This window comes from Leucoraja erinacea, chromosome 14 (genome assembly GCF_028641065.1).
Source record: "Leucoraja erinacea ecotype New England chromosome 14, Leri_hhj_1, whole genome shotgun sequence".
In the NCBI taxonomy this organism is placed as follows: domain Eukaryota; kingdom Metazoa; phylum Chordata; class Chondrichthyes; order Rajiformes; family Rajidae; genus Leucoraja; species Leucoraja erinaceus.
The window spans coordinates 44,234,927-44,254,493 of NC_073390.1; the positions used below are offsets into that span (position 1 = coordinate 44,234,927).

General features: G+C 44.3%; 2 protein-coding genes across 2 annotated transcripts in view; one reads left to right on the forward strand and one right to left on the reverse strand.

The window, feature by feature from the left end:
- kcnab1a (potassium voltage-gated channel subfamily A regulatory beta subunit 1a) overlaps nt 1–10,716 on the forward strand; it is a 110,033-nt gene extending 99,317 nt beyond the window's left edge. The window contains exons 10-14 of the mRNA XM_055646291.1: nt 694–814; nt 2,532–2,626; nt 4,804–4,924; nt 6,199–6,287; nt 8,777–10,716. Coding sequence (XP_055502266.1) covers nt 694–814; nt 2,532–2,626; nt 4,804–4,924; nt 6,199–6,287; nt 8,777–8,866 — 516 coding nt within the window. The 3' untranslated portion in view covers nt 8,867–10,716. The remainder of the gene's footprint in view (nt 1–693; nt 815–2,531; nt 2,627–4,803; nt 4,925–6,198; nt 6,288–8,776) is intronic.
- A 1,749-nt stretch (nt 10,717–12,465) lies between these two features.
- On the reverse strand, nt 12,466–16,615 carry ssr3 (signal sequence receptor, gamma). Its single transcript, XM_055646292.1, has 5 exons — nt 16,431–16,615; nt 13,772–13,898; nt 13,592–13,690; nt 13,268–13,399; nt 12,466–12,745 (listed from the first exon to the last, which is right to left on the reverse strand). Exons 1-5 carry the CDS (start codon nt 16,561–16,563, stop codon nt 12,679–12,681), a joined length of 558 nt encoding a protein of 185 aa, XP_055502267.1. The 5' UTR covers nt 16,564–16,615; the 3' UTR covers nt 12,466–12,678.
- Nucleotides 16,616–19,567: the final 2,952 nt, after the last annotated feature.

Sequence of the window (19,567 nt, forward strand, 5' to 3'; positions counted from 1 at the left end):
CTCTGGCAGCTGGTTCCACATATCCACCACCCTCTGTGTGAAATGTTCTATGATGGTCTGAAAACGCACACCTCCAGGTTCAGGGACAGTTTCTTCCCAGCTGTTATCTGGGATGGCAACTGAATCATCCTACAACAACCAGAGAGCAGTCCTGAACTAATATCTACCTCATCGGTGACCCTCGGACTATCCTTGATCGGACTTTGCTGGCTTAACCTTGCACTAAACGTTATTCCCTTATCAATAGACAACAGGTGCAGGAGCTCTCTCTTGAAAGTATCCAGAGAACTGGCCTCCACCACCCTCTGAGGCAGAGAATTCCACAGACTCACAACTCTCTATGTGAAAAAGTGTTTTCATCTCCGTTCTAAATGGCTTCCCCTTACTCTTAAACAGTGGCCCCTGTTTCTGGACGCCCCCAACATCGGGAACATTATCAGGTATCGATACACTGTAAATGGATCGATGGTAATCATATATTGTCTTTCTGCTAACTGGATAACATGCAACAAAAGCAGAGTCAGGGGACATGGGGAGAAAGCAGGAACAGATGATCAGCCATGATCATATTGAATTGGCAGTGCTGGCTCGAAGGGCCGAATGGCCTCCCTCTAATCCTATTGTCTATTATCTATAAAAGCTTTTCACGGTACATGTGACAATAAACCAAACACTGATTTTGCTTTCTTCTAGGAAGCCTATTCGGTGGCAAGACAATTTAATTTGATCCCTCCGGTCTGTGAGCAAGCTGAATATCATATTTTTCAGAGAGAAAAGATTGAGGTCCAGCTGCCTGAACTTTATCATAAAATCGGTGAGTGTTTGCATTGTACTGAGTGCAGTGGATGGAGCCTGGGATCCGGGCCTTGTCAAACTGCTCATTGTGGTCACAGCAGTAGTAATGATGAATTCAATGGTTGAGTATTTTCACCACTGCGGGAGATGATTGAAGCTATTCCATGCATTTATAAATTTACATTAAAAAATCCCAGACGAGCAAAGCAGTTGGGTTGTAACTCAATATTTTAGCCCACGTTCCATTTACTGCTTCAGAATTATGAAGTAAAGATGGGATTAAATTGCTTTTTAACATGCGCCAGAAGCTTCACCTTTCCTGTTCATCGAAGTGCATCATTTGCAATGACAAGTAAGATCCCTCAAAAGGCAATGGGACAATTGATCTTTTTTTTTTTATGATGGAAATGCCGGCTGGCAATATTTAATATCCGCCTGGAATGACGGAATAGATTGCGGCACTGTTAAAATATTTCTCATGAGCAGCAAAATTACACCGCAACTTATTTGTTCATTGCTTCACGCAAGCATTGACCCATGTCCAATGTGCAAAGCCCATACTGCATTAGAATCAATAACCTGTTTCAAGCAAGGATCACCAAGACAAGCTGACACATTATTCCACAGTTATGCTGACTGAGGGCATTAATGTCCAATTCATTTCTTACCCAGCCCAGTATTCTGAAATAATTCTACACGTGTGTATTTAGTGCAAGTCACATTACGTCTCTTCTACAGAAACAAGAATCGGTATAAAATCACGAGTCAGAGTGTTTTATTGTCATGTGGCCCAGATAGACAAATGAAATTCTTACTTGTAGCAGCACAACAGAATATGTAAACATAGTACACTGTAGTAATGTGCTATATAGCACCATTGTACATAAATACCTTTTGCGGGTGAATCTACTATATTGAATCTGTTTTCCCAAGTATATTTAATGTGATCAGAGGGGTGAATATAAATGTAAGTGGTGTTTCTTCAAAGATCATCTGATATATATATCTCTATTATATCTCTCTATCCCACCACAGGTCAATTTGTCCCTTCCCACTCAAACCATCCCCTCCCCTCCCCTGGTACTTTCCCTTGCAACCGCAAGAAATGCTACACTTGTCGCTTTACCTCCCCGCTCGACTCCATCCAAGGACCTAAACAGTCTTTCCAGGTGCAGCAGAGGTTCACCTGCACCTCCTCCAACCTCATCTACTGCATCCGCTGCTCTAGGTGTCTACATCGGTGGGACCAAGCGTAGGCTTGGCGATCACTTCGCCCAACACCTCCGCTCGGTTTGCACCAACCAACCTGATCTCCCAGTGGCTCAGCATTTCAACTACCCCTCCCATTCTGAATTTGACCTTTCTGTCCTGGGCCTCCTCCATGGCCAGAGTGAGTCCCACCGCAAATTGGAGGAGCAGCACCTCATATTTTGCTTGGGTATTTTACACCCCAGTGGCATGAACATTGACTTCTCCAATTTCAGGTAGTCCTTGCTTTCTCCCCTCCCCTTCCCAGCTCTCCCACAGCCTCCACCTCTTCTTTTCTTCTTCGCACTTTGCACCCCCCCCCCCCCCCCCAATCAGTCTGAAGAAGGGTCTCGACCCAAAACGTCACCTATTCCTTTGCACCATAGATGCTGCGTCACCCGCTGAGTTTCTCCAGCATTTTTGTCTCCCTTCTTGTTTCTCGATGTTGGCGAATGTCAATTGACTTGCCCTCTGCCATCTCTCTACAGGAGTCGGGGCAATGACTTGGTCTCCACTGGCCTGTGGAATCATTAGTGGAAAGTATGATATTGGAGTACCCGATAGCTCACGGGCTTCTTTAAAGGTAAAACAAACAAGGAATAAACCGCTTGGTTTTTAATGAAGTTCGTGATTGGGGGAAAAAAGTCATTTTGCTGGAGGTGAGGCTACAATGTATTCACCAGATCAGTACCAGCATCTCACACGAACACTCCTGCTGGTCCCATTCATCCTACACACATCACATAACCCTGCAATATTTTCCGTATGAAGTATATATTCAGTTTCCTTTCGAAGGAAATGGACCTTGGATAGTCTCCGAGTGAGTGCCTGGAAGGGTTGGTATTTGAGGCTGGTAGGTAGTGGCATTTCAGAGACTTTTAGATAGGCATGTGTATATGCAAGAAATGGGGGGGGATATGAATTGCATTTCTCTGCAATGCCGGAGGTTCCTAGGAGATCGGAGATATTTGTTAAAGGTAGACAATAATGCTGGAGAAACTCAGCGTCTATGGTGCGAAGGGATGGGTGACGTTTCGGGTCGAGACCCTTCTTCAGACTTCGGACCCTTCTTCAGTTAGTTATTAGTTTAGTTTATTGTCATGTGTACAGCGGTCGAGTGAAATGCTTTGGTTGCGTGCTAACGAGTCTGTGGAAAGACTGTACACAATTACAATCGAGGTATCTACTGTGTACAGATACATGATAAAAGGAATAGCGTTCAATGCAAGATAAAGTGCAGTAAAGTCTGATTAAAGATCTGAGAGGAGATTAAGAGCATAGTTAAAATAAGAACTGCTGCTGTTGGAAGCAGAGGTTTAAAACGAAGCACTGCGTGATTGCAGATTCACTTCTGGGACCACCAGGCAGATAGTCGCCTGGCTTGAGCGGCATCTTGAATATGGAATCCAATATAAAATTATGGGAGGTGTAGCTTGGGTGGGTAGTCAGAATCTTTTCCCCAGGATGGAAAAATCAAAGACTAGAGCAGCACGCCAGAGACCCCAGTTCGATCCCGACTACGGGTGCTGCCTGTTCGAAGTTCATACGTTTTTCCCTGTGACCACATGGGTTTTCTCCGAGATCTTCGGTTTCCTCCCACACTCCAAAGACGTACGGGTGTGTAGGTTAATTGGCTTGGTATAAAAATGTAAAATTGGTGTGTGCATGTGTGCGTAGGGGAGTGTTAATGTGCAGGGGTGCTGGTCGGCACAGACTCAGTGGGCCAAAGGGCCTGTTTCCATGCTGAATCTCTAAACCAGAGGGTAAAGCTTTAACGTGAGAAGGACGTTGAAAGCGGATGTGTGGAACAATGTTTTACACAGGGAAATGAGTGCCTGGAACGTGCTGCTTTGGTTGGTATTTGAGGCTGGTAGGCAGTGGCATTTAAGAGACTTTTAGATAGGCATGTGTATATGCAGGGAATGGAGGGATATGGATTATGTGCAGGTATACAAGAGGTGGATCATCATGCTACACACAGGTATAGTGAGCCAAGGGGCCCGTTTCTATGCTGTACTGCTACACGACTGTACGTCCCCAGTAGTACGTTTCACTTCCTGATGTTACTTTGTATTCTCTCTGGCCTCTAGTTCTTGGCTTATTGCACCAATAGATACAGCTTCTAGCTTTCTCCCACGTCTAGACCCTTTATGACCAAGTATCTCCATCACCTACCTCAGTACAAGGAGAAAAATCCCAGTTTCTCCCGTCTATCCACATAAAAACCTCATCCTTGGATCCATTTCAGAGAATCTCTCAGTGCCCTCCCTCTCTGCAGGGTAACATGACAACAAGGCATCCAAACAGTAAAATCAATCAGGAGGCCAGTGAAACTAGTCAGAGAACTAGGGTGGGGGAAGGGACGGAGAGAGAGAGAGGGAAAGCAAGGGTTACTTGAAGTTAGAGAAATCAATATTCATACCACTGGCCAATGGGCTACTGCATTGAAATAAGTTACAGATGATGATTAAAGAAGGTTGAATGTTATCATAAGTCATAAGGTCATAAGTGATGGGAGCAGAATTAGGCCCATCAAGTCTACTCTGCCATTCAATCATGGCTGATCTAACTCTCCCTCCTAACCACATTCCCCTGCCTTCTCCCCATAACCCCCCGACACTTGTACTCCGACATCAAGAATCTATCTATCTCTGCCTTAAAAATATCCACTGACTTGGCCTCCACAGCCTTCCACAGATTCACCACTCCCTGACTAAAGTCTGACTTGTGAGAGTTATGCTGAGATTTTCCTGCTTTCAGTGTTACCAGTGGTTAAAGGACAAAATTATCAGCGAGGAAGGAAGGAAACAGCAGGCTAAACTGAAGGATCTCGCACCCATCGTGGAGCGACTGAGCTGTACGCTGCCCCAGTTGGCAATAGGTGAGCACCGTTGGAAAAGATCCAGAAATAAAATGCTTCTGGCATTTTTGATTTTGTTTGAAACCACTCTGAATTTTTTTAAAAGCATATTGTAACCAGCGGGCTAAAGTGAAATCTGCATTATCATGTGTAGGAAGGAACTGCAGATGCTGGTTTGCAGCCAAGATACTCATAAAATGCTGGAGTAACCCAGCGGGACAAGCAGCAACTCTGGATAGAAGGAGTGGGAGACATTTTGGGTCGGGACCCTTCTTTAGACTGAAAGTCTGAGAATAGATCTATGTTGATCAACGATGATCCATTCTACATTTTCCTTGATATTTGTCCCCAAGAAGGGTCTCGACCCGAAACGTCACCCATTCCTTCTCTCCTCCAGAGATGCTGCCTGTCCCGCTGAGCTACTCCAGCATTTTGTGTCTATCTGCACTAATAAGTTTGATGACTCCAAAAATTGAGATCATTGTAGATATGGTATTCCTGCACTCAGCCTCTTGCCCCACCACTACTACAAGTGAAATAATGCACGATAGATCCAACAATTAAGATACAAAGCAGCTGTAACTCCTGAACATTCACAAGACTATGCCCAAAATCTCAGTTTCGGGCAACTCTACCAACATTTTAAAGTTTTTCCCACACAGCTTGTCCAAGCTTTCTAGTTGCTGTTCAAGCAACCCATCAAGAGCACAATAGACAATAGGTGCAGGAGTAGGCCATTCGGCCCTTCAAGCCATTCAATGTGATCATGGCTGATCATCCACAATCAGTACCCCGTTCCTGCCTTCTCCCCATATCCCCTGACTCCGCTATCTTCAAGAGCCCTATCTAGCTCTCTCGTGAAAGTTTCTTTTGAACCTACGCTGCACTCCCTCAATTGCAAAAATGTCCTTTCTCAAATTTGGAGACCAAAACTGCGCAAAATACTCCAGGTGTGGTCTCACAATGGCCCTGTACAACTTTAAGTAGAATTACTTGAAGAATGTACATATTCTTCGAATCAGAGTTATTGCTTCAGGTTGAAGTCCCTAAGTCAGAACATGCTCTTCCCACAGAACTGTGACATTCTATTGCGAACTCAATGATTCAGTGGTGCATTATTTGTTACAGGTGCTAATGTGCAGTGAAACTCTTTTTACATATTTACACTTGCGGGCAACGCCATGTTTTGGTGCAATTCTAAAGTCTAGTGTGGCCACGTGCTCGGTCTACTGAAGAGGCTCCCGATCCTTGTAAGCCCCAGCATGGAACTCACTGCAGTTTTCTTGTATTTTCAGCCTGGTGTCTGCGCACGGAAGGGGTCAGCTCTGTCCTCCTAGGAGCCTCCAATGCAGAACAGCTCACAGAAAACCTTGGCGCCATACAGGCAAGTAACTAACGAAGCCTTCAACCATTGTTAATGACAGGACTGTACAGATGGAATTCATCAGTCACAAAAAGAAACTTCACAGAAGAAATAAATCACGGGCTAATGCATGGGGTTAAGCGTGGCAGAGTGACAGAGCTGCAGAGTTGCTGAGACCCAGAGTTGATCCTGACTACGGGTGCTGTCTGTACGGAGTTTGTACGTGCCTCCCCGTGACCTGGGTGGGTTTTCGCCAGGTGCTCCGGTTTCCTCCCACACTCGGAAGATGTACAGGTTTGTAGATTAATTGGGTTTGGTAAAATAGTAAATTGACCCTAGTGTGTTGTATAGGGCTGGTAATTGCTGGCTAGAGTGGGGCGTAGGGCCTGTTTCCACACTCTCTCTCTCTAAAGTTAGGAGCTGAACTCTCAAATAAACTTCCTTAAAGAAATATTAACAATGCTGAGCAATGGGAGGGGGGAAAGCCCGTGTTATTAAAAGCTTTGTGTGAAATGAGATTCTCATCCATTACATTGGGCTACCTCGGTACTAATTATTGATTCGGTAAAGCTCCAATTCTACATTGTTTTTAGCACTATTGATCTGAACAAATGTAGTTTACTCTAATTAATTATGTCATTCTGGTTGGGAACAGTCATAACCCCTGCACCTTTTTTGACCAATACTCATTCAGCAACTTGCATTGAAATTTGGTCTATACCTCATAGGAGGGAGATATGTTCATAAGTTATAGGAGTAACATTTGGTCATTCGGCACATCTAGTCTACTCTACCATTTAATTATGGCTGATCTATCTCTCCCTCTTAACCCCATTCTCTTGCCTTATCCCCATAACCTACGACACCCGTACTAATCAAGAATCTATCTATCTCTGCCTTAAATATATCCACTAACTTTGCCTCCACAGCCTTCCGTGGCAAATAATTCCAGATTCACCACCCTCTGACTAAAGAAATTCCTCCTCATCTCTTTAATTTTGAGGCTTTGACCGCTAGTCCTAGACTCTCCCACAAGTGGAAACATCCTCTCCACATCCACTCTATCCAAGCCTTTCACTATTTTGTACATTTCAATGAGGTCCCCCCTCATTTTTCTAAACTCCAGCGAATACAGGCCCAGTGCTGTCAAACTCTCATCATAGGTGAACCTACTCATTCCTGGGATCATTTTTGTAAACCTTCTCTGGACTCTCTCCAGAGCCAGCACATCCTTCCTCAGATATGGTGCCCAAAATTGCTCACAATATTCCAAATGTGGCCTGTCCAGCACCTTATAGAGCCTCAGCATTACATCACTGTTTTTGTATACAAGCCCTCAAGAAATTAATGCTAGCATTGCGTTTGTTTTCCTTATTACCGATTCGACTTGCAGATTTAACTTTATGGGAATCCTGCACCAGCACTCCCAAGTCCCTTTGCACCTCCAATTCTGGATTCTCTCCCCATTTAGAAAATAATCTACTCCTTTATTCCTACTAACAAAATGCACGACTCCACACTTTGCTACTCTATATTCCATCTGCCACTTCTCTGCCCACTCTCCCAACCTATCCAAGCCCTTCTGCAGAGTCCCTGCTTTCTCTACTCTACCCGCCCCTCCACCTATTTTTGTATCATCCGCAAATTTTGGCCAGAGCCTTCAACACCCCCCCTTCAAGTCATTAATATACAACATGAAGAGCAGTGGCCCCAGCACCGAGCCCTGCGGAACTCCATTAGTCACTGGCAGCCAACCAGAGAAACCTTTATTGCCACTCTTTGCCTTGAGCCATCCAGCCAACCTAATATCCATGCTAGTATCTGCTCACTTTTATCCCATGGGCTTACCAGCCGCCTATGTGGCACCTTATCAAAGGCATAAGACACAAAGCAGAATTAGGCCATTTGACCTAACAGGTCTGCTCCACCATTCAATCATGGCTAACCCATCTTTCTCTCTCAAACCCATTCTCCTGACTTCTTCCCAGAATCTAAATAGTTTCCTCCCATTTCTCAAAGAGGTGCGGGTTTGTAGGTTAATTGGCCACTGTAAATTGCTGCTATTGTGTGGGAAGAAAGCGGGATGCCAGAATTAGCATGAATGGATGATCAACGGTTGGTGTGGACTTGATGGGCCTAATTTGCACAGAGCAATGTAATGATGGAGAAGAAGTAGGAACAAGGAGCCACAGATGCTGAATTACAAAAAGACACAGTGCTGGAGAAACTCAGTGGGTCAGGCAGCAAGCACCCCAGGAGTACATGGATAGGCGATGTTTTGGGTCAAGACCCTTCTCCTTCAGAACGTTCTTCTGAAGAGGGTCCCTATCCATGTTCTCCAGGAACCCACCAAGTTTCTCCAGCAATCTGTGTCTTTATCTAACAGTAACGATTGTGATTTATTAGCACCCTAGGATTTTCTTGCACTGTGAATGCTCTGACGAATTCAAGTTCTTTGTTTGGAGATTCATGCCTTGGCGTTTAATTGAAATGCTTTTAAATCACTTCAGGTGGTCTCAAAGATGACAACACAGACAGTGGCTGAGATTGATAGCATACTTGGCAACAAACCATACAGCAAGAAGGATTATAGATCCTAACTTAAAGCAGCATGATATCAACTGAGAATGCATGATGACAGTGGTACTCTTTACTTGCCGAACCACTCTCTGGTTAATGTGAACCTAAAGCTGTTTCCTGCTGAATTCCCACAGGTGCATGCCGTTGCAATGAGAGAATGTGCTCTTTGTCCAGAAGCACAGTCCTTGGTTAGTAAGGTGGTTCCTGACTTTTATTACTCAGCAAAACTGAGTTCTACCTTTATCATTCTTTGCATTAAAAACAATTAGATCATGCAAGTCCATAGCTTGTGCAACCTTGAACTATTAATCCCAGTATTATTTTTCCTCCCATTGAAACCTTGCCCAGTATATTGCCTATCATATGCAGTTGATGGCTCACTTTCAGCTAGGGCATGTAGTTTTCTTAGACCAAGCAAAGTCTGCTTACATCAATGAATTGCCACAGTGACAAATTTTGCATACCTTTTTTTGCAGTGTAAAATATGCTGAAAACAAATGCTTGTTTTAACTTGTTCTCGAGTAGATACTACCTGCAATAGTCAAAAGCTTTAACCTGCATGGAACTATGTTGCACTCACTCATGTTAAACTACGTGGAATTTCTCAACAGACCTGTTCAGAATGGAAGTTTATTTAAGGAAGTTCTATTTTCTATTATGTAAATGTCTGGTTTACGATGCTTTCATTGAATTGGGGCTTTGAGCTCTATCACACGTGTCACAGTGTTGATCAGAGAGAGACGTATTCGTAAAAGGTATTGTGTGGGATGTGTTAACATTCCTTACATAAACGGGAAAAAAGTTAACATTACTTGGGTAAAGTGAGTGGGCAAGTTACATGTGATGGATCCAAGGACAAATAAAAAGGTGGAGTGCAGTATTCATTAAAAAGGCTAATGCAAAGAGGCGGAGAATATACATAAAGGCCTTCATAGTGAAAAGAGTTGAAGCAAAAAAAAGGGTGAAGCAACACTTTAGTTATAGCTGGCCCAAGTCAGACCACATTGTCATCAGTTTTGGCAATGTACCTCAGGAAGTATATTCGGCCCTGGATAGGTACGATACAATTTTCTTTGCTCGTGAAGTTTTTAAAGTTATATCTAAGCATCCAGTCTCGATCGTGTCCTTGAAAAGGCTGTGGATATTTAATCTTTTACCTAAAAGATACCGCCTAGTATTATACTATCCAGGTTTTACAGATATAAATCAGATATAAATCATTATATAACTGAATTGTAGGACCATCTCAAGGGGCTAAATAATTAACCCATCAGCATATTAAACCAAGCCAAGATAATTTCAGGTAATTAAAATCCATAAAGCTTGTAATAAGAATCCATGTTTGTTCCCCGTGCAGACATTATCAAAATTGGGCATAACGACAGTGCAAAGTAGAAATAAAGTAGTTTGATTTGAGGATGATGATCAATGAGTTCATCCTCACTTGCTTTGCAGCGTGAAACTTCCGAGTACTATGCACGTTGACTATTTTACAAATATCAGTTAAAGTTTATGCATCTTTACAAAATGACTTGCTAGTGATTAAGATTTGAGCATTTAAAGGCAAAGCTTGATTAGGTACAGGTGTACTATTAGCTAATTGGTTCTGCCACACAATATCTTCTGCTGTTGATTTACTGCAGAATAATCCATGTCTAACCAGTTGACATTTTAATTGGATCGCCGAGAGTTATTAGATGATATTGTATATGCTTGGGCTTTAATTTAGGTTATACGATATGCCTGTAGCTATTGCCTGTGTTCTTAAGGGTGCAACATCTCAGGAATAAATGCTTTGTTTTTCTTGTTCAATGGATTACAGACAATGTAGAAGTAATTCTTTTTGGAATGTATTATTTGTGCATGACAGATAAATAAAAAAATGAACTCTTATTTTTAGTCATTGATTATGACAGTATTAACACACTAGGTTTAATACTCCAATGGAAAACATTCCACTCCATTAAGTTTCAATTGCCTCCTGTACAAACTTGTATCGCACTGGAGGCTTGTCCCTTTCTGTTGCTCCTGAGTCCTATCTCATCCAACAATTCTCAGATGTGGTCACACTGGATGCATTGTTCAGACAAGCAGCAGGGAGAATTATTGAAGTGTGGAGAAGCTGCTGCCAGCACCACAGCTCATAAAAGGCAACTTCATCTTAAATCATACAGTATGGAACAGGCCCTTCGGCCCAACCTGCCCATGCCGACCAAGGTGTCCCATCTATGCTAGTACCACCTGTCCGCATTTGCCCCCTAACCCTTTCCTATCCATGTACCTGTTCAATGTTCTAACATCCTTTAAATCTAACACACTTTCCAACTTAACATCCTTCCTATAGCAGGGTGACCAAAACTGAACACAATACTCCAAAAGCAGCCGCACCAACATCTTGTATAACTGTGACATAATCTCCCAACTTCGACATACAATATATAGGAAGCAACTGCAGGTGCTGGTTTATACCAAAGGGTCTAAACCTGAAACACCATCCGTTTCTTCTCTCCAAAGATGCTGCCTGCAGTTCTAGGAAGATGTAGTCTGCTGGCTTGTGCTTTGTGGATGTGCATTTGACTTCCACTGTACATTGTGTTTTCAACCTTCAGACCACTGGCAAAGTCAGACACGTGCACCCGAGCTCCCACTCTGCCACTGGACTCACCACTAAATTAACAATATGCTACATTAAAATTAAACATATTAGACCAACATGTTACAATCAATTTCAACTATTTTTAACTCTTTGATTCGGTTTGACTTTGGCTTAGTTGTCATCAATAGACTGCTCTTCCCACAGAACCTAGGCCTCCAGAATAACCCGTAACATTGAGGTACAACAACTTAGTGCAACTGCACAGGCACTGAGTACAGGCAGTCCATTGAATCAATCACAATTGACCCCTCTGTGCAAGAACAAGATTACCACAGCATGCTGTTACTTTACCAAGCTGAACATTTCCAGCGTTTGTTATTCACCATTTCTAGTGAAGGTTCTCACCCATTAGTAGCTTGATCATTAAAAATGTTATCTGATGGGATAGAAAGACTATGGTTGCGAGCGCTATTCCATAAAACCTCAGATGTGCGTGTGTGTGTCTGGATGTTGGCACCAGACTTGAAAGCACAGAAAGAATGTTACACGAGGACTCAATATGATGCGGTCCAAGTTTCCTTGCACTTAAAAGCAGCATTGCATGGGGAATGAAGTCAAGGTCACAAGAATTAATCCAGTCACATTTTCCATTTGACAAGCCTAGAAATGGTTACTGCCGTGCTTCTTTACAGAGGGGAGGGATGGGGTGGAAAATCACTTACGCTATGTGATTGCATTTCTAAGCAGGGTTATGGTTCAAAGCAGTGTAAAAAAATATGAGTTTTGCAGTATCATCTACAGATTTTCAGAATTTGTACAATTCTATAACCACATTAAAAAAAACACGCTAAAATAATGTATATTTGTAATGTAAAATGTATGCCTGGGTATAACTCAATGCCCAAACATGACTTCAGCTTTGCCTCTAATATTTTTAGAACATTAATAAACCCTGATATGTACGCATAAGAAAACAACCAACATGTACGATAAAGCTTATAGTAATAGATCTGCAAATAGAAATTTGTTGCAAAATGCATTTTTATTACAGTATATCCACATCCGATAACATGAAATTAAAAAAATGCAGTTCATAGAACTCTTGTTATCTCAGTTAAGTGGCCAATACTGTGGTCTGGGCTCTTAATTCTGTAGATTGTGAAGATCTAAATGACCTCATCCTCAAGAACGCAAGATCATTCAAATCTTAACATCAGCTCACGAAGCCAATGTTAATCACTTTGAGCCAGTGGAAAGTAAAGCAATAACCCCAGATGAAACACAGATGGACAGGATGTAGTTCCTGAGATTAAAATTAAGGAAAATAATCTTTATACAATAACACATGAATCAGATCTAGCAGGCAATAAGCACCTCCTTACCTGAACTACCTGCTTTGGAGGCAAACTGATTTAATTATTGGCCCTCCACATCTTCTGACCTGATGGCATGAACTAAGGCCATTCGGCCCTTCAAGTCTACTCCGCCATTCAATCATGGCTGATCTATCTCTCCTAACTCCATTCTCCTGCCTTCTCCCCATAACCTCTGACACCCATACTAATCCTGTACCACAATGGGTTTCATGGACAAAATGAGTGCCATCATTAAGTGGGCAAACTACTGTACAGGTCAAAATCATGGGTTTGAGACCAAATTATTGGATGGTCAACCTCCAACCATTCATTTTACGATTTTTTAATAAGTTAGCCACAACTGGGTTACTTAATAACTATTTATGTATTAAACCTACCTCTTGGGACTCGGCATAATATGAAAATGCAAAAATAAATCCACATTGCTAAACCAGCATTAAAAAGGATACACCGTTGGATTGAAATTCTTCAGTATGAAGAATGAAGCAATGATCACTATAACCAGAAATAAGGTGTTGTTGTAAAAGATTGAAAAGGTTGTAGCTTCGTAGTCAGCAACCTCATTCTTCTTCCACAGAATTCTATTGCGAGGGAGGGGAGAGGGGGTGGGAGAGAGAGAATAAAGTTATTTCCATATGTCTGACTGGAGTGAAATCAACAAAAACATTTGTGCAAATGTTCACATTGAGAGGAAAAACTCCTTTGTATTCAAAAATGGATTTACAAGATACCGAGACAAGCTTAGTGGATAAAAATTGCATGACTTAAAATACCTCTCATCCTTCTCTTTGCGAGACATCTTCCTGTTGTCAGCCTCCGAGAGTTTCCGGGTGACTTCCTTGGAAACAGCATCTTCCCTCTTCTGTGCCACCCTAGACACACACACACATACGTTAATATTGCCTAGCACAGCCAGTGTGCAAAAAAAAGCTAGCACTACAGGAATTACTTACTTGTGTTTCAGGACAAACTTCACATTTTTGTACGCAAATGCCACAAGGTAGGTGCTGACAAGGGTCATAACACAGTATAGAACTGCAGATTGGACAAGGTCCATATGCCAGATCCTCCAATAGAGCCCTGAAGGAATAAGTTTGGGAATGATTATTTTCACAATTAAGAATGTACACCAGCAGCAGAGAGTTCTTCTTCTTGGTTTCTTGGTCCTCCAAAATATTCCAAGTGGAATTTAAACTGGAGGTGGTGGAGGGAGGACTTAAGCCAGAAAGGGAAGAAAGAGCTACTTAAAATTTAGTTGCATCTGGTTGGGTAACTATAGTAGGGTGGAGATTATTCCATGCTTTAATTGTGCGGGGGCAGAACGAATTGCTGTGCACATCTGTCTTTGTAGCTGGGATCACAAATTGGATTGAATGCCCTCGTCTGCTCCTAATTGGTTTGGGGTTGGTGTAGGTCTTATAATCGATGTCGAGCTGACCATTTAACATTTTGTAAAAACAGGTCAAACGGTGAGCTTCATGTCTGTCTTGGAGAGGGTTCCACCCCAGAGAATTCAGAAGTTTGGTGACACTCGCTTCTCTCTCATAGGTGTTAGTAACAAATCGAGCTGCCTGTCTTTGGACACATTCGATGAAAGAAATGTTTTTATTTGTGTATGGGTCCAATGCTGCAACTGCGTAATCCAAATGAGGTTTAACGAGGGTGAAGTATAGCTTCTACTTGACAGAAGTTGTACAATTATGAAAGTTGTTCATGATGAAAGAGTGACAAGGCATGAGATTTAGATTTCAATTCTACAGTGGATTTAGTAGAAATTAAAAAAGCAGGAAATTTAAATAATTTGACGCAGTTTATTGTTTATGGAAAAACCTCTAAAAGTGTAAAAATTATCACATTTTCCTGACCTTGGAAGAAATATTCAAAATTAGTTTGCAAATAACACACTAAAACTGGAGAACTTTAGCTTAGTTCTCCAGATGTAACACAGCCCAGTCCATCACAGGTCCTGACCATCCAACCAGAGGGACCTTTACGAAGGTCTGCCCCATAAAGGCAACCAGGAAAGACCCACACCCATCATGGCCATGCTCTCATTTCACTCTTACCCATGGGAACAACGTTTAGGGGTCTGAAAACGAGTACCACCAGGCACAAGAATAGCTTGGGTGGGGGTCGCAGAACGGCGGAAGAAATTGGTACACACCCAAGGCAGAGCAGAGGAAAGGAGGGGGGGGGGGGGAAGGGAAATGAAATGAGGGTAGGGTTGGTGTTGCTTAATATTGGAGATTCCTCCAGTTTGTAGGTACAGCATGGGGATCTAGGTGGAAGAGGATGGGTGAAATAGTGGGAGAAATAGGTACAGCACAGAAAGGGGGGGGTAAAGGAAGGAATAGGGTTATTATCCAAAATTGGAGAATTCAATGTTCACACAAGAATAACTCGCTGATGGGGGTCAGGTAACATCCCTGGAGAGCTTGTGTCGGAAGGAACTGCAGATGCTGATTTAGACCAAAGATAAGACACAAAATGCCACGGTAACTCAGCAGGTCAGGCAGCATCAGGCAGAGTGTATGTGGCAAGGACGTTTCCACTAGTGGGAGAGTCTAGGACTAGAGGTCACAGCCTCAGAATTAAAAGGACGTTCCTATAGGAAGGAGAATGAGGAGGACTTTCTTTAGACAGAGGGTGGTGAATCTGTGGAATTATTTGCCACAGACGGCTGTGGAGGCCAAGTCAGTGGATATTTTAAGCAGAGATTGATAGATTCTTGATTAGACAATAGGTGCAGGAGTAGGCCTTTCGGCCCTTCGAGGCAGCACCACCATTCAATGTGATCATGGCTGATCATCCTCAATCAGTATCCCGTTCCTGCCTTCTCCCCATAATCCCTTGACTCCGCTATCTTTAAGAGCCCTATCTAGCTCTCTCATGAAAGGAATCTCCAATATTAAGCATTCCAGAACAAGGGGTCACAGTTTAAGGATAAGGGGGAAATCTTTTAGGACCGAGATGAGGAAAACATTTTTCACACAGAGAGTGCTGAATCTCTGGAATTCTCTGCCACAGAAGGTAGTTGAGGCCAGTTCATTGGCTATATTTAAGAGGGAGTTAGATGTGGCCCTTGTGGCTAAAGGAATCAGGGGGTATGGAGAAGGCAGGTACAGGATACTGAGTTGGATGATCAGCCATGATCATAATGAATGGCGGTGCAGGCTCGAAGGGCCGAATGGCCTACTCATGCACCTATTTTCTATGTTTCTAACACCAACCCTCCCGTCCTTCACCTGCTTTCACCTCCTTTCACCGCCTCCATCCCCCACCCCCTTGGGTGTGTACCCATTTCTTCCACCTTTCAGTTCGGGTGTCAGGGTTATGGGGAGAAGGCAGGAGAATGGGATGAGGAGGGAGAGATGTGTCAGCCATGATTGAATGGCGGAGTGGACTCGATGGGCCGATTGGCCTAATTCTGCTCCTTTCACCGATGAAATCTCAGGAGAGAAGGAATAGGTGAGGTTTGTGACCCAGACCCTTCTTCAGACTGAATCCATGTCAAGCTGCGCGGCCGCTGTGTCCACGGGCCCGGTGAATCACGAGCCGCCGCCGCCGCCGCTGCCACGTCGCCTCACACCGCCCGGCGCCCCGGCTACTCACAGATGGGAATGGCCGACACGATGAACGCGTTCCCGTAGAAGAGCGCCGATGACTTGGCCGACACGTTCCTGCTGAAGTCCTGCAGCAGTAAATCCTCCTCGGACTGCTGTTTGCTGCTGCCTTTGGGCGCCATGGCTCCACGTCAGCTGGAGGTCTCGTCCGGAGGACCGTCAGCTGGAAGGAGCCGTCCCGCCGAGCACCGCGCCCGACCTGCCATGTGATCGTGGTCCCGCCCCCCCCGGCCGGGCCGCCGAGCTGTGCCGAATCCTGACACGTGATCCGGCCGCCGAACCGAACCCTGGCACGTGATCACGGTCCCCCCCCCCCCCCCCCGGCCGGGCCGCCGAGCTGAGCCGAACCCTGACACGTGATCCATTAACCGTCACCCCCCGGCCGCCGAACCCTGACACCCCGGCCGCCGAACCGAGCCGAACCCTGACACGTGATCACGCCCCCCCGCCCCCCCCCCCGGGCCGCCGAGCCGATCTTTGGCCGAGCTGTGGCGAACCCTGACACGTGATCCATTAACCGTCACCCCGGCTGCCGAGCCGAGCCCTGACACGTGATCCGGCCGCCGAACCGAGCCGAACCCTGCCGTGAGACACTGCCGCGTCTCGCCGGCCGCCGAGACCTCCAGCCGCGGCCCAGCCCGGCCGCCCGCCCACCTACGCCGAGACACATTAAAAACTTTATTTTAATCGTCTTCAGCAACATCAGCGTCAAACCAAACGCATGAACTCGACAACATTGGCCAGGGGGAGAACTTCGTGTTTTTCACCGGTAGGACGAATAAATAGCCGCCATCTTTGATACTGGCAAAGCGGCCCCTTGTCTCGGGTCAAGTGTGTTTATTGCTCACTGGCTGTCAAACACAACCATCACATTCTGGCTCGCTGCAGCTTTGATGCCACAACTATATATATATATATATATATATATATATATATATATATATATATATATATACCATCTGTTTATCAGATATTCGAAGTAAATGACACTATGATAGTCTATAAACAATAGACTATCATGTGCTGGAGTTACTCGGCAGGTCAGGCAGCATCTGTGGAGTCATAAAGTGATACAGTGTGGAAGCAAGCCCAACTTGCCCACACCGGCCAACATGTCTGAGCTACACAAGCCCCACCTACCTATGTTTGGTCCATATTCCTCCTAACCTGTCCTATCCATGTATCTGTCTAAATGCTTCTTAAATGTTGCGATAGTACCTGCCTCAACTACCTTATCTGAGCTTCACCCATACACCCTCACCCTTGGTGTAAAAAAGTCCCTTAGTTTCCATTAAATCATCTCCCCTCTTACTCAAACCTAGGTCCTTAAGGGTTATTAAGGGTCTGGACACACTAGAGGCAGGAAAAGTGTTCCCGAGTGGGGAGACCAGAAACTAGGGGGCCCAGTTTAAGACAAGGGGTATGCCATGTCTGAGCTACACTAGCCCCACCTACCTAGTTTGGTCCTCTTCCTCCTAACGGTGGAGTCCTATCCATGGATACTGTCAAGAGAAGCTAGCTTCTTAAATGTTGCGATCAGTACCTGCCTCAACTACAGGATCTGGCAGCTTGTTCCATACAGCCCACAACCCTTTGTGTAAATGGCGGTATGGCCTGAAGTTTCCATTGGCCTAATCATCTCCCCTCTTGTCCTTCAACCTATGTCCTTAACTCTGTGCCAAGACTTTGCACTACACTATTCCTCTCAAGATTTTGTTCCCTCTGTTAGAGAATAAGGGGTATGCCATTTAGAACAGAGACGAGGAAACACTTTTTGTTCCAAAGAATAAAGCCCTAGGTGAGTCTGTGGATTTCAGTCCCTCAAGTCCTGGCAACAAGAGGGCAATCTTGGAGGCCTTTTCTCTGACAATACTTTCTAGACCTTAGCTATGGGGCTCTGAAGAATGAAAAATACTTTCTCAGTCGGCCCTTCCAACGAGTGACTTGTACTCTAAAGGAGAAGTGTAAAATCTTGCTAGAAAAGAAAGTGGTGATTTTGGGAACTGTTTGAAAGAAATGTTCAAGTTCGAGTTCGACCTATTGTCTATTGTCCTCTGGTCCTCAATTCACCTACTCTGTGCCAGAGACTCTATGCATCTACCCGATCTATTCCTCTCGTGATTTTATACACCTCTATAAGATCACCCCTCATCCCCCTGTGTTCCAAAGAATAAAGCCCTAGCCTGCTTAACTTCTCCCTATTTCAGTCCCTCAAGTCCTGGCAACAACCTGGTCAATCTTCTCTGAACCTTTTCAAGCTTGACAAAATCTTTCCTAGACCTTATCTATGGTGGACGTGAAGAATGAAAAATACTTTCTCAGTCGGCCCTTCCAACGAGTGACTTGTACTCAAAAGAAGAAATGTAAAATCTTGCTAGAAAAGAAAGTGGTGATTTTGGGAACTGTTTGAAAGAAATGTTCAAGTTCGAGTTCGAGTTTGCATTTATTGTCACCTAACCAATTAAGGAACAGTGAAATCTGAGTTACCATACCGCCATACTAAGTGAAAAGAACGCAATACACACATAAAATAAAAATTTAACATAAACATCCACCACAGTGGAATCAACATTCCTCACTGTGATGGAAGGCAATAAAGCTCAGTCATCTTCCTCTTTTGTTCACCCGTGGTCGGGGCCTTTGAACCCTCCGCAGTTCGCCACTACGGTCCAATGTTAAGGCCCTCTCGTCGGGATGATGGAAACTCCGATGTCGGGACGGATTGGAGTTCCCTAGTCGGCCGCTTCTTACCAGAGACCGGGGCTTCACGGTGTTAAAAGTCCACAGGGCCCACGGCCGGAGCACTTCTTCTGATGATCCTCGGCAAAGGTTCACAGCTCCGCGATGTTAAAGTCCACGCCGCGCCTGTGGCATGAAGTTCCTGGCCGGTCTCCAGGAAAGGCCAGACCACTCCAGTTGTTGGGCCGTGGTGGGGGGGGTGGGGGTTGGAGATGAGACACTGAGAATGTTGCATCTCCGTCAAGGTAAGTGACTGAAAAATGTTTCCCCCATTCCCCCCCTCCCTTCTCCAGACATAAACTAACCAAGAAACATTGAAACACACATTTAAAACATACTTATAATAATACAAACAGAGAAGGGACGTGACGGACTGCTGGCGAGGCA

Bases quoted from the DNA above. Each gene is read 5' to 3' on its own strand.
- ssr3 (XM_055646292.1), bottom strand. From the start codon at position 16,563: ATGGCGCCCAAAGGCAGCAGCAAACAGCAGTCCGAGGAGGATTTACTG. The intron at 13,899-16,430 runs GTGAGTAGCCGG...TTATTCCTTCAG, and splicing joins CGTGTCGGCCATTCCCATCT to GGCTCTATTGGAGGATCTGG. The intron at 12,746-13,267 runs GTATCCTTTTTA...TTTTAATCTCAG, and splicing joins AAGAATTTCAATCCAACGGT to GAACTACATCCTGTCCATCT.